General features: G+C 33.2%; 1 protein-coding gene, 1 long non-coding RNA gene and 1 other non-coding gene across 3 annotated transcripts; all 3 read left to right on the top strand.

The window, feature by feature from the left end:
• The first annotated feature begins 451 nt into the window (after positions 1-451).
• Positions 452-13468, top strand: LOC127066527 (putative uncharacterized protein DDB_G0271606). Its single transcript, XM_051000379.1, has 9 exons — positions 452-884; positions 4244-4489; positions 10107-10334; positions 10474-10652; positions 10761-11058; positions 11194-11643; positions 11725-11964; positions 12247-12505; positions 12629-13468. Exons 1-9 carry the CDS (start codon positions 768-770, stop codon positions 12721-12723), a joined length of 2112 nt encoding a protein of 703 aa, XP_050856336.1. The 5' UTR covers positions 452-767; the 3' UTR covers positions 12724-13468.
• Positions 894-4029, top strand: LOC127066530 (uncharacterized). The gene is made up of 2 exons (XR_007782418.1): positions 894-3363; positions 3541-4029. It is a non-coding gene; the product is annotated as an uncharacterized LOC127066530 (long non-coding RNA).
• Positions 12078-12159, top strand: Trnal-aag (transfer RNA leucine (anticodon AAG)). The gene has a single exon. It is a non-coding gene; the product is annotated as a tRNA-Leu (tRNA).
• Positions 13469-14255: the final 787 nt, after the last annotated feature.

Consider the following 14255-nt stretch of genomic DNA (forward strand, 5'->3'; position numbering starts at 1 on the left):
TTAAAACATATTTTACTTAAAAACATAATAATATTTATTTGTCCTTTTTTTAAAACTGTGACTAACGTTTAAATATGTTACAGGTATAAAAAATGAAGAGAGTGAAATAATAATATGGTTAAAAAAAAAGAAAGAAAGAAAATGAAGAAAAATGGTGCTCTCAACGTCGATGGATCATCGATCACTTGTAACTTTAACGTCGACATCTTGTCTAGGTAGATTGAAAGATGCACGATTTTGGATCGAAAAGCGTACCTACATTCGCTCGGTCATTCGTACGGGACGAGACACATATACAAACACACACACAATCATAGCGATGTTTAGAAAGTCCGGCAACGAGAGAACGTGAGACGCGAGGGTACGAGGAGGTACCAGAACGTGTATCAAAAGGTGGCATGTCTCGGTTGATATTTGGGTGGGGGCATCTCTAAGGTAGCGGTGCCAGCTCTTACCTCTCACTATTCGTCGAATCGCCGAGCGATCGACATCAAGTATTATACATCTCCGTCCACGAATATATATCCTATAATCTTAAATAGATATACCTATATATATATATATACACACACACACATACATATTTATATAGATATATACATATATCTATCTTTTATTCTTCTTTCTCTTTTTATTTTGTTTACTCTTTTTTTAATCCACGAAAAAAGTAGGAAAGAGAGAAACAAAAAAAAAAAGAAAAAAGAGGAGAGTCTGGGCAGATTTCTTTAAAGTCCGTATAAGGGGTCAATAAACTCGGTCCAAAGAGGATGGAGAAGGACCAGCCGGATTCTTTGGCAACGGTTGCTGTCGTCTCGGAGAAGATGCCGCAGACGCATAGTCATTATGCACCTAGCGAAGTCTATTCTTCTGCCGAGCCACCACCGGTAAGTTTTCTCCTTTCTTCTCAATTTCTTCATGATTTCACCTAACATAGATATACAGACTTAAAATTCTATGTAATAAACGGTCTGACGTGTGTTCATGTACTTACGTGTGTATGTGTGATACGTGGACGCGTGAGGTCTGGTGATTGCAAGTGTTATTTTTGTGTGCATGTGTACAGAAAAAATATCACATGTTTTTTTTCTTTTTTCTTCTTTTTTTTTTCTTTATGACATTTTGTTGTTTGAAAAATTATATAATAAATGATGCCATACGTTAATTTCTTGATATTAATGCAGGAAGGTCTTTCCGAAATAGATAAGATTATTTTTATTCGTTTTTCATTGATTTTTTTTTCACTTCAGTTTTAAAGCTTTTCGTATATAACGTGTACAATATTAATTTCAATATCGATTTTCTTTTAATCTGAAAGAAACTTATGTATATACGTATGTATATACATATGTGCGTATAACAGGTAATATTTTTAATAATAAGGACGATAACTTGTTTTTTTTTTTATAAAAAAGAAATATTTTTTAAATTAAAGAGAAACGTGAAAAAAGAAATTGACGACATCGGGGTCGTCGTTCGACTAGTACATTTATTTACTTAGCAAACTTCACGGAAATCGTTATGCTTCCGCGAAAGTTCTTACAGATAAACCTTGCGCAAGACATGCACTTTGCAAGGAATTAGTGTGTTACCTCGTTTGATCGACTTAGGGAAAGAAAACAGAAAGTTATCGAAATTATGGAATTTATTTGAGTCTTTTTTTCTTTGTTCGACGTCATTCTCTCTCTTTCTCTCTCTCTCTCTCTCTCTCTCTCTCTCTCTTTTTTCTTTTAAATATAACGCGAACATTATTATCGTCTCTTTGAACGTAACGATATTATGAATGAAAACAAAAAAGAGAAAAATATGCGAAAACGAATAATACTCGAAGATTTCAACAAATGAATAATATTATTTTATTTACAAAATGTCCATATTCGAAGATTATGTGCGTAATTGTTTTGATAATTTTACAATACAATATACCTTATTTAAAAGTTATCGATTTGTAAAAAATTTATCTGTTTTATATTCGAAACATTGGTATAAGAGTTTCTCTTTTGTATTACGACCGGAAGCTTTTATAACCGGTAGAGAAGAGTATAACAGAGACTCCATATCGGTCGTACTAGAAACTTCTACAGTATCTAATGTCCAGATGTTCATATTTACATTTTCTGTTTGAAGTATTTAAAAGCATACATGACTTTCAAATGAAGCAAGGAAAAAAAGAAATGCAACAAGTATGAAAAAAAAAAGAACAGAAAAGAAAAAAAAAACCGAAAAGAAATATATATTATCTATCAGAGTATCTGCTTCGTGAGAAAGAAATAAAATTATTCTTTGAGAGAGTCATTCTATGACAAGTAGAAAAACGAGATAACATTTTAAGTCGTATAGATACATATATAGATACATATAAAATCTGGACGAAGCATAATACAAAACTCGTTTCTCAAATTTCTTGATTATAATCATACATTTTGTTTTTTCTACGCTTGCCGAATCACGAATCATGAATCTTAAAAAAGCCGTGTGTATATATATATATATATATATAATATATATATATATATATATATATATATATATATATATATCCGATTTTGATGTAATCTACATTTTATACTGTCAATTATATGTTGGCATTAAAATTTCCGGAGACATCGATGCGCGTAAATCGTATGAAAATGATTAGTAACATTAATGGAAGTAATGTTGTTCGACTTGTTATCAAGGAATAAATATTTTGTTTGTATATTCGTTTAAATAACTCATCGACAGACAATTTTGCAAATTAGTTTGATACATAGCTTAGAAACAAAGTTTTCTTTCGAAAGTAAATATTAAAACTAATCGTTAGTAGAAATACATATATAGATACAGACTGATTTTCTAGATTTTAAAAATGAATTATTCATTTCTCGATATTTTTAAGACTTATTTTATTTTTGTTTTTTTTCAGATGTTATACAAAAGTTTCTAGACATATAGTTTTATAATTTGAAAGAGAAAAATTAGTCGTCGATAAAAGTCTCGAAAAAGAGTAATTGATTTTTTATATTACTTAAGAACTGTTTCAGCTAACTCGGTATAAGCTATTTATTTATTCATACGTACCTTTCCGGTTACAGATCAATTTTAGATAAATTAATTTATTTTATTATCGTTTTATTATCTTTTCTTTTTAATTATTACGATCGTCATAAAGAATAATGATCGAGCAAGTAGACTTTCTTCACGCTGTATAAATAAGGTATAATAACTCTTTTGATTTGTATACCTGACAACAGTACCTCTTTACTTTTATCGGACAGATCGAGTAGTATAAAGGCTGCTGCACGAGATGGCCTACTATCTCTTTGAAACCTCTCACCTTAGAATCGTCCATCCGCATCGAGGTCACTATGAATTATATGAATAAGAGTAGGTACAGTCAATGTAATGAATTTCCATGTTTTTCCTAAAAGCGATCGCATATTATACCTTATTGTGATTATAATTTACAATAAGACGAAGGTATTTAAATATAAAAGGAAAGAGGATTTTATTTTTTTAAGAGAAAATAAAAAGGTAAACGAAAAGCCGACTTGTTTTGCTTAGTTTCACTTTTCGGCGTTGAAATATTTGCGGGAAGAGACTTTGAACGGGTGAAAGAAGAGGAGGGAAAGGAGGAAGAGGTGAAGGAGGAGGAGAAGGAGGAGGAGAAGGAGGAGTAGGAGGAGGAGGAGGAGGATACCAAAGGAGAGCGCAAAACGACAAAAGACCTCGACTCGGTTGGTTAGCCAGCGTGAAGTCTCACACACTCTCGCATCTTTCCATTGTATATTCAACTACATACGTACATGTGTATTTTATATGCAAACACGAAGAGAAGATCTATCTGTCTATGTGTATGCATGCCTTCGCGCGCAAATCCTAATTAGAGGAAGAGGAAAATAAGAGAGAGAGAGAGATAGAGCGAGAGAGAGAGAGAGAGAGAGAGAGAGAGAGAGAGAAGCAATGATTATGTAAATTAATCGACTGTATATTGTGAAAACGGAATCGACCATGGCTTATGAATAAATTTTATATATTCTTAAAGAAAAAAAATATATATATATAGAAATCATTTATCTCGAATACTTGATTTCTTCTCGATGAGCATCATCCTCCGGAAATGAAACATCATTGATACGTTCATTTCCGTTTAGGATATAAAAAGAATGTTACAAAATGTCAAAAATGACGAACGATTTTATAAAAATCAATCTTCTCTTTTATTTTTAATTTCTTTTTCTTTTTTTTTCTTTTTATCTATCAACAGGCATATATGAGGCCACCGATGAAGAGTACGGCGGTTCAGATCGCAAGGATCGCCGCTATCACTTTGATAACGATTTCGATTATTCTTGGAAGCTTCATTCTAACTGCGTCTTGGATTCAAGCTCGTATGTCCTGTACACCAGAAGCTATGGCTGCTATGCAAGCTGAAATGAAGTTTCAACAACAGCAACAACAACAACAACAGGGCGAATTATTGAAACACTTGCAACCGGAGGCTCTCATTCAGGCAAGAAAACAAATTATTACATACCGTTTAATCTAAGCAGTCTATTAGATCTTTGTCAGTAATTCGATGAAAATGGCTTACACGCCGAGAGATCAACTTCTTTTTTGGATATCTTTAGAAATCGCGCTTTCTTCGATTTCTAAGCCTTTCTAAGATCGAGCACCAGTCTTCTATCATAAAAGATCACGCCCAGATGAATCGATCCTTAAAGACTTTCTGAACGAACTATTGCGAAATTTATTTTTACGATCGAAAGTGAAAAAGAAAGAAAACATCGCGGACGGAATGCCGTTAATTCGATTAACGCTTAACTCAAATAACCGAAAGAACAAATTTACTCGAGTATATTGAAATTAGCGGACACGTGATAAAAAGGATTTATCTATCGGCATTTATCACAAGAAGTATAATATTGATTATTAATATAACGTAAATAATTTCTCTTAAAAACGTCTGTTTTATATAAAATAACAATTCAAACATGAAGATATTGAATAAAGATTGAACAATTTTACGATTTTAGAATATTTTCAACGATATTCTATGTCAAACAATTTCGACGTAACTTTCCAAACGGCGAAAGAAGAAATCGTTTCTCACGACAATAAGTAAAAAAGAAAGAAAGAAAGAAAGGATCGTGCTCGGTTGTCTATGGTCACGCCCTTCTTTTGTGGTATTTCATTTTACCGCAGTAACGATAGTTAAAGATGCGCTGAGTAGTAGATACCAAAGATCTTTATTGTTTTTCTTTGGTATTAAACCACAAAACTTAATTCACAGATCGAAGATCTTGTTCGATCGTGAAACTAATTTGTCTGAAAAAATGTTCCTCTTCTTGTTGATACTAAAGTTAACTAAATAAATATATACTTATCAGTACCTATCAATTATCTCTTGGAATCGAATGAAACGATCCGATGAAGTTTTTTTATTTGTACGAATTTAAAATGGAAAGAGTTAGAAAAGAAAGTACTTACATTAATTTTTTTTCCATATCTTATATTATTATTTCTGGAATAGTAATGGTAAGCGTGGATGGTACAATACGTCGAAGAGATCAGATACGAGGATAGATTTAGAAAGTATACATTATTTATAACGTAGATACATATGTGCATATACGATCTAACGAGAAGAGTTACATTCTTGAGTACAAGAGCCACACGGAATGCAATTCTCTTTGATCGCGTCGCACGTTGTAATCCTTTTACGAGCATACACAACGACATGGAACAATCTCGAAAGTCCGAAAGCGTAGTTTAACTGCGCATTTAGCCAAGTTCGATATACAGAAGTTATGTGTATGTGTGTGTGTATGTGTTTAGAAAGTACGGTCTCTGTGTGTTTGAACCAAGAAGATCGCGAAGCGTCGAATTCTCGGAAAGATCGAGAAATTAAATCAAGTGTAAAGATCGTTCAACGTGAGAACTCATATAGCGATTTTTCCTCATTCGCACAACTTTTTTTTTCTTCGAACGATCGAAATTCGATAAAAATTTATTTACATATATTTTCCTATCGATAGATCTTGAATTTTTCTTTTCATTTATTTTTTCTTTTTTCGTTTCTTCGTTTCGTCTCGTTTTGTTTGATTCTTTTTTTTTATCTTTTCTTGTCGATCAACTCGTGGTAAACTTTCAAAGGGAAGTGGTCGACGTCGCAAAGGCAAAGTAGGTAATAGGCAGAGAAGAAAACTGAAAGAAACTGCGCAAAGCGGTGCCAGGAGCTGCGTTCAAGGAGAACCGCAATAAGAAATTACGTAATTCGTCTTGCGCTCTTCTCGACGCAGAGAACGACTCCTGATCTCCGTGAGCATGAGAGAATTTATTTTTTTTTTTTTTTACGAATCGACGCGTTAGCTGACTTCTTTTCTATAGTACGATTAAACTACTTTGCAAATCGAAACCGCATACTCGTAAATGAGATTCTCGTTGTAAGAGATCTACGAGAAAGGTATAGGGAAAGTTAGTGCACATACACGATCGGAATAACCAACCTACATATACGAACGATTTTATCTAATTATAATACGAAAGAAAAAAAAAGAAACTTTGGAAAAAGAGAATGTTTGTTTGAAAAACAAAAAAACAAATTATACCGAAATAATGAAATTCACAAATAAAAACGTCCATTATCTCCGTAATTGTTACACATATATATATGTATGTGTAGATATATTTCCATCAAAGAGTTATGAGCAGCTTCTTGGAAATTGACTTAACAAATTCTGCTATTTCACGTGATCTTTAGAAAACAAGACATATATATATATATATTTGCAAGAGTATAATCTTCAAGATTATCACGGTCTGTCGCGACTAATAATAGAAATCAGAATTAATCGTTAGAACGCTACTTTATGTCCCACGCTAGCGATAAAATAACGACGATGAAAAAGAAAAAGGAAAAGGAAAAAAAAGGAATAAGGAAAGAAAAGAAAAGAGTCGTTTCATTTGCGTGTTCACGGAAGTGAACGGTTGGTATGCACATTGAAGCGAGAAGCGATTTTCTCTTTTGGCTAATAATCAATTTCTCTTTGCTCGTTTATTCTCGTCTATAGAGAAAAATGATATCGCACTTAGGACATTTATCTATCGATCGGGCTTTATTTGAATACTACTTAATTTTTTCAATGAATTTATTATCCATAGCTTTTTATATCCTTCAGCTAAGGTCATGAGATCAAACGTAGAATTTCAATGACGAGTTAAAGGCTGAACGATTCGTCGTGACGTCATCCTATTTGTAAAATCTGTAAGAAATGTCTCGACCGAGTTTGTCTTCTTACACACACAAACGCACGCATGAAAGTACGCGTGTGTGTGTGTGTGTGTGTATATACAAGTATATAGATTCACTACCGTTATACACGATCGATGAATCTTCCATACTCACGTCGCGTAAGTTGATCTTACTTTCTATCGACGACTTCGAAGAAAACCGGAAATGATATATCGTAGAAACTTAAAGTATATTGTAGACGTAGTTAGTTGTAATAAAATAATCGAAGTAAAATTAACTGAACGAGTTTTCACTCATATAGTAAAAAAAAAACTTGTTGGATACGAGATTTTTCTTTTTCTCTTGGAATTACTTCCGAATTTCCTTTTGCAACATTTGCACATGACCAGTTTTAAGAGAAAGAAAGAGCAAAAAATAGAAAAAAGAATCGATAACAATGTCTTCCTGTTTCCTGTATGTTATTTATCAAACTTTTACGTTTTCTTCTTACGTTTCAAAAAAATAAAAAATAAAAACAACAACTCGATTATCTACTAATTACTAAGTTGATATAGCTATATCGTTGAGATATAATATACGTCTGAATAACAAAATCGGATAGTATGTAACGATACGATGTTAAATAGGAATGATATACGTTGTAAGATCACACGTCAGATATATTCGCGTATCGTATATACGAAACAAAGGTTTCTTCCGTGGTGAGATGGTAAAAACGAGATATGCCGTTGGTCACCTTGACATTAATTATAACAACGTAATCATCATTATCAGCATCATTATCATCATTATTCCGTTTCCCGATATCCTTTAAGAAAGGAACGTTTTTACGATTGGCTAGAATACACTTGGAAAACATTACAATTCTTCTTCTTGCTTTTTTTTAAAGGTGTTTTTGTGTATATATATATATATATATATATATTCTTTTTCGAAAGTTTGTTACGTCGACGAACAAAAACAAATAAGATGAGGATTTGTCGAATTAATAGTACGTTCTTGACATTAATACGCACCGAGTGAAAGAAACGAATAAGTAATAAACGTGATCGTTTCGCTAGTTAAATTCCAAAGGTTATATCGTTGAGATTTTGAAACTATCAACGGCAATATGATCAGGTCTTAAGGAGGCTGCGCTGTATTTTTCACGACACTCCGTGGAAAGGTACGTACCACAACGGAAAGTGGGTTGCCCGTTGCACGCACCAGCAGCAAGGTGAACGTTCTCTGAAAAGATTTTCTCTCCGTAAACTAACTGTATTGTTACCCCGTTCGCTTAAGACGTTGTTACAGACGTTCACAGAATGTGTATACGAACGACCAGAAGAAAGCGCTGAGAGAGGGAGAGAAAGAGATAGATTCTCTTCGGATATTATCTGCGAATAATGAGATCGTGTACTTAGATCTATATCTAATTTTTCACGAAAAGAAAAGAAAAGAGAATAAAATCAAATAAAATAAAAAGAATTACATTTTGATGAGCCTCCTTCATCTAGGATGAACACTCACCTTTCGAAATTGCCGAAGCGAATAACAAATTTTCCAAAGAAAGTCTTTGGCGAAACATCGCTCTTTTACTTCTCGCCAGAATGCACTGGGATCCTACAATTTTGTTGTGCACGACACACGCACTCTCTCTCTTCGCTCTAACTGCATAGATGCCTACATATATACGTGTATATACGTATGTATCTATATATATATATATATATATATATATATATATATATATATATATATATATAAGTAAAGGCCTCTTTTCTACAGAAACACCGTTTACTCTATGCACATACGATCGTACTTTATCGAGTTTCATACGCTGCATCCTGTCCTACCTTGATGATTATACAGCTTGTCACTCGTGCGTCGCGAAATCCTTTCTACGTCCTGAGTAATTTCCCAAGTGGAAAGTGCTTAGGTAATTACTTATTCTTGTCGTCGTAGAAATCATCGTTAAATTAATGCAATGATAATTTTTGTAAGATGATATTAAAAAGAAAGAAAGAAAGAAAAGGATAATGATTTTATCCCTTGAGATATCGATTTAGAATCGCTACGAGATACGAGACATTTGGAATAAAGATACGAGAAACGTTCTCTTACTTTTCTTCTTTGTCGAAATCATTTGTTTTCGTCATTGTTACGCATCATGTTCGAATGTGTCAACGACAATCGTGTTTCACAAAAAGTCCGATGCAATGTACGTGCGTTTTCTAAACGTAAAATTATAATTTCGACGGACGCGATTGCAAGACATAGGGATTGGGGACAACTATACATTTCCAGAGCGAATGTGTTACAAAATCTTTTGAAATATTTACACGATCTCAAAAGTATAATACACACACACACACACACACAGATGCGTATTATAAAATATACCAAAATAAAAAGATCAATAAATAAAATCAAGTAGCCTTTCTTCTCGAGGAAATGTTTGAAGAAAATATTAAAAAACGAAAAGAAAAAAAGAATCTAGGGACTATTTAATACTTCGAAAGCTGTAACTATCGTCATAGCGGCAATTATCCGTTCATTGGTGCAACTCTTCTTCCTGGTCGCGATGGATCAGGTTGCGAGAGAAAGTGAATTGGCTTTGGTTTATCGCACTATGACCTCGAGGAATGGTAGAAATCGAATATGAGTTCTACGATGAGTTTACAAAATAAATTATTTGTCGACGCGCGACCCATCGTTAATAATAATATCGTAAAATTATCTACATATACTTGGTTATATCTATATGATAAAACAAAAAAAAAAGAATAAGGGATTACGTGATTAATTTAATAAAAAATGTGAAACTTTCTTTTTCTCTTTCTCTTTTTCTTTTTGTCTCCCTTTTTTTAATTAACTTTACGTATGATTGCCATAGGATCCCATTGAAGCAAAGGAAAGTTTACAAAGTCTTGCCGAATCGGCTAAGAAGGAAAATGAAGTAAATACTAAAGATATAAAGATTCAAAAGGAAGAGGACAATGCTTCGAAATCCGACAATGAAAATGGCGATCGCGACGAGGACGATGACGATTACGATGACGATCAGTTTCCTCCTGTGCATATTAAACTTCCCCTTCAGCTCGATTTGGATGATATTGCTGGAGTAAGTTGAACATTGAATTTAAAGATGATTTTATCTATCGAAAATACGTAGGTGTATTTGTAAAAAAAAAAAGAGAGAAAAGAAAAAGTTGCAACTATAATATTTAACTTTTCCCTCTGCGTAATTTTTGTTTCATCAGGCATTGATGCAACAAGCACGAAGTAGAGTTTCCTGTGTAGTAGAAAGACGAAGAGCCGATGAAGTAATGGACGGAACTAACGACAACGGACTGGATAACAGTACCGATCCTCAACGTTTCCAAAGATTAAGTGGTGAACGCGTTGCTATCCTTTGTGAATCAGGCAATCCTAATCAAGAGTAAGCACAGTAGATATTAAAAGAATGTCATAAAAAAATATAATAATATGTAATTATTATAATATCTGAGACGTGACAATCGAAATCAACCAAATCAATGTTTTACAGGCAACAGGAGCAAGAAATGCTTACTCCGATCATTGTTCCATTAGGAACTGTACAAATTCCTCTTCAATCACAAGAACCTAATCCAAATTATCATCAGTATCAAATTCACACACAGTATCAAGTTCCTGACATGCAACAATTGCCGTTGAGCGATCCACGAGGTTTAAATCATATACCGCCTAATGTCCTTCCTGCTGAACTACGTAATCTTCCTCAACTTACGATGGAAATGAGACCACCGCGAATGGGTCCACAAGTTCCAATGATGGGACCTCAGACCGGTGCAACAGGACCACAGGTTAATATTTCATTTTATTCGAGAAAACTATGTTTATTGATTTTGTTGAGATATTGATTATTATTATATACGAGAACTTTCATCGTCTCGGGAACAAATCATGTTTCTCTTTATTTATTTCGTTTTATACTTTAGATCGAAATGCGTCAAATTCCAATCGAATTACGTCATTTCCCAATGGACCCATCAAGAAATATGCGACCACCGATGCCACAAGAACAACGTCAAGAACCACACCAAATACCGATTATGTATCAACAACCAGATCAAAATCTTGAAATGTATGGTCAAGAACAGCAGGGTGCAGCTATGATGCCACCACCACCACCACCACCATCGCATACCGAACAACAAATCCCCGAACAAAGAGTATTGCCTCAAATGATCGTACCACAAACGGAACAAAGAATGCCCATGCAACCGCAAATCGTTCCAGAAAGACCTCATTCACCTTTCCAGGGAATACCTATCGAAATTAGAAGGATTATTCAACAAGTACCCTTAGAGATAAAGAACATAATCCAACACATTACGGGAGAAGCTCGACCAGTACCGATACAAGTTTCTGAAGGAGCACGACGAGAGGTAAATTCTACTCACTCACTTAAATGAATTCTTATGTTTAATAAAAAATATCAAATACCTATTTTTCTTTTTTTTTTTTAGAATCCACAAGAATTCAAACCATTCCCTGAAGCAACACGACCTATTATACCTATGGGATCATTCCCACTTCCCGTCGAAGTAAGAAATCTTTTGGAACATGGAAATATTGAAGGACGCCGACGAGAGGATGCTTCTAACGAGCAACAAGAAGCTAAACCCTTCCCGGGTCCAGAGGACGAGGGTGAAGAGGTTGAGAAGAATTTTCCTGTACCTGCTGAAATTCGTAATATAATACATCAAGTACGTTGCATTTAATTATCTAGAGATATAAATTATTAAAATAAAAATATGTAAAATATATTTACAAAAAAGAAAAAAGTGAATTGAATGAAAAGGAAAGGCATGCCGTCGTTGGTAGCGTGGCCGAGCGGTCTAAGGCGCTGGTTTAAGGCACCAGTCTCTTCGGAGGCGTGGGTTCGAATCCCACCGCTGCCATTTTTTTCTCTTTTTTACTTCCAAATAAACTCAATATGAAGTAAATAGATACTCTTTATCGTTATCATTGTAATAAAATCTGTGTAGGTTGTAGAAGGACGCGCATTTCCTGTACCAAGGTTCACTTTACCTTTGAGACCTGTAGAATCATTGGAAGTACCAGTTGAAGCTCGTGCCGAAGTTAGCGATGGCCAAATGTCCGATCGTGAATCGGAACATCAACAGCAAGAGCAACAACCAATGCACACTGTAATTCAACAACAGCAGCAGCAGCAGCAACAACAACAACAACAACAACAATCGCAACAACAGCAACAAGAACGAGAAGAAGAGAATCGACCACACTGTCAGTACAAAAAAAGAAAAGAATTTTCTAAAGACATATAGCATGATAACAATAATTAATTTATAAAATTCTACATAGTTTCTTGTGATATTGAACTATTTACATTTATTATATATTTTTCAGATGTTCAACCACGTTCTGTACGTTCAATTCCTGAACCTTTCGCCCATCGTCGAGAAAAACGTGTACGTCGTTGCGCTTGTGATTGTGCTTGCTAATTTTGTCTAATTTGACGAGTTTAACGCTTTTTCGGGGCTAACTTAAAGATTTATCTATCTATCTATATAAATATATATATATATTTTTATGTACATATATATATATATATTTATGCGTATATATTTGTTAACATTTAATGAAAATCTAATGCCCTGAAGTAATATTCTTTTTATTAAAAACATATAGCTACCGCGTCGTTGTTCTTTCATATCTAGAATTTCCTAGAATTGGAGGAAATTGCGGATCTTACTATTAGTTGAAACGATACGTTTAGAAGAATCATAAAAGAATTAAAAGCGACTTAAGATAATAAAATAGAAGTTTCGACTAGAAATAAATATATATATATATACATATATATATTAATATATCACTCTAAATACATGTATAAATCAGGATCGCGTAATGATCATACATAATAAAATAATCGGTACATTGACGACTCGTTAAAACATTTGCGAAAGATGGAAACTAATACTTTTCTTATATTTACACACTCATTATTGCAAAGTACATTAATTGTATGTTCACATATATTTTGTCATGATTAAAAGCTGAGTTCATTGAAAAAAGAAGAATACGAAGTGGAAGCAATTGATTATTATCGTTCGTTAAAAGTTATTATTTGTATCACCGAATATTCCCATTCCAATAATTAACTTAATGTTAATTTATTAGTGTAGGTTCCTAATTGATGTGGTTTCGACAAATTTTAATTAATATTAACAGCAATTATTTTAATAACTTCTTTGTACCCAATTATTTTACCCAATCAAAAAGATAAAATAAACATCGACAATTTTTCTATACAAATCGATTCATTGCCTTATATTACATATGTATATGTCTTTTAAGAATTAAGTTTTTCTTAAGAAAATTTGTTTATAAGTTTAAAGACGAAACAATCTATTTATTTAAATCTAGTGCCACTTAAGACTGAAAATTGCTTTTGCAACGATTTACATTAAAAAAGAATCCAGATGTAATATTTGGCCGAATTTGATAAACAAGTTCTTATCTTAAAGATAAAGGTTTAAGAGAGCAAATAACTTTTCCACATAAAGTTAACAAAAACGAAATCTCGGTTGAGTTTGACAATTATCGAAGTAATTTTCTTTTGCATTCTGACAATTACATTAAACCGCAATATACCATAGTTGAAATAATCCTTGTGCAAAATTTAATTGAGTTAATTAACAATACAAAATTTATAAGATACAAAAATAAAGGAATTTGCTATAGCGATGTGTGAATGTACAATAATCGCATAAGAGGCAGATATCTCTATTATTCACTTGATGATTCTGTAAAATTATTCTAGAATATACAATCTTGCATAATGTTGCTATGATTTAAGGTATATCAATATTAAAATATATATATGTTTTAATACTAAATTAAAAAAAAAATACGAAGCACTATGAAGTAAAATCTAATTTAGCATTAATCGGTAAAGGTGATTTCTTCATCACCGACAGACACAGAGTACGTAGTTTACTTTGTAGGGGGCGAGATTAACTAGATAGTGGGA

This window comes from Vespula vulgaris, chromosome 9 (assembly GCF_905475345.1).
Source record: "Vespula vulgaris chromosome 9, iyVesVulg1.1, whole genome shotgun sequence".
Lineage (NCBI taxonomy): Eukaryota > Metazoa > Arthropoda > Insecta > Hymenoptera > Vespidae > Vespula > Vespula vulgaris.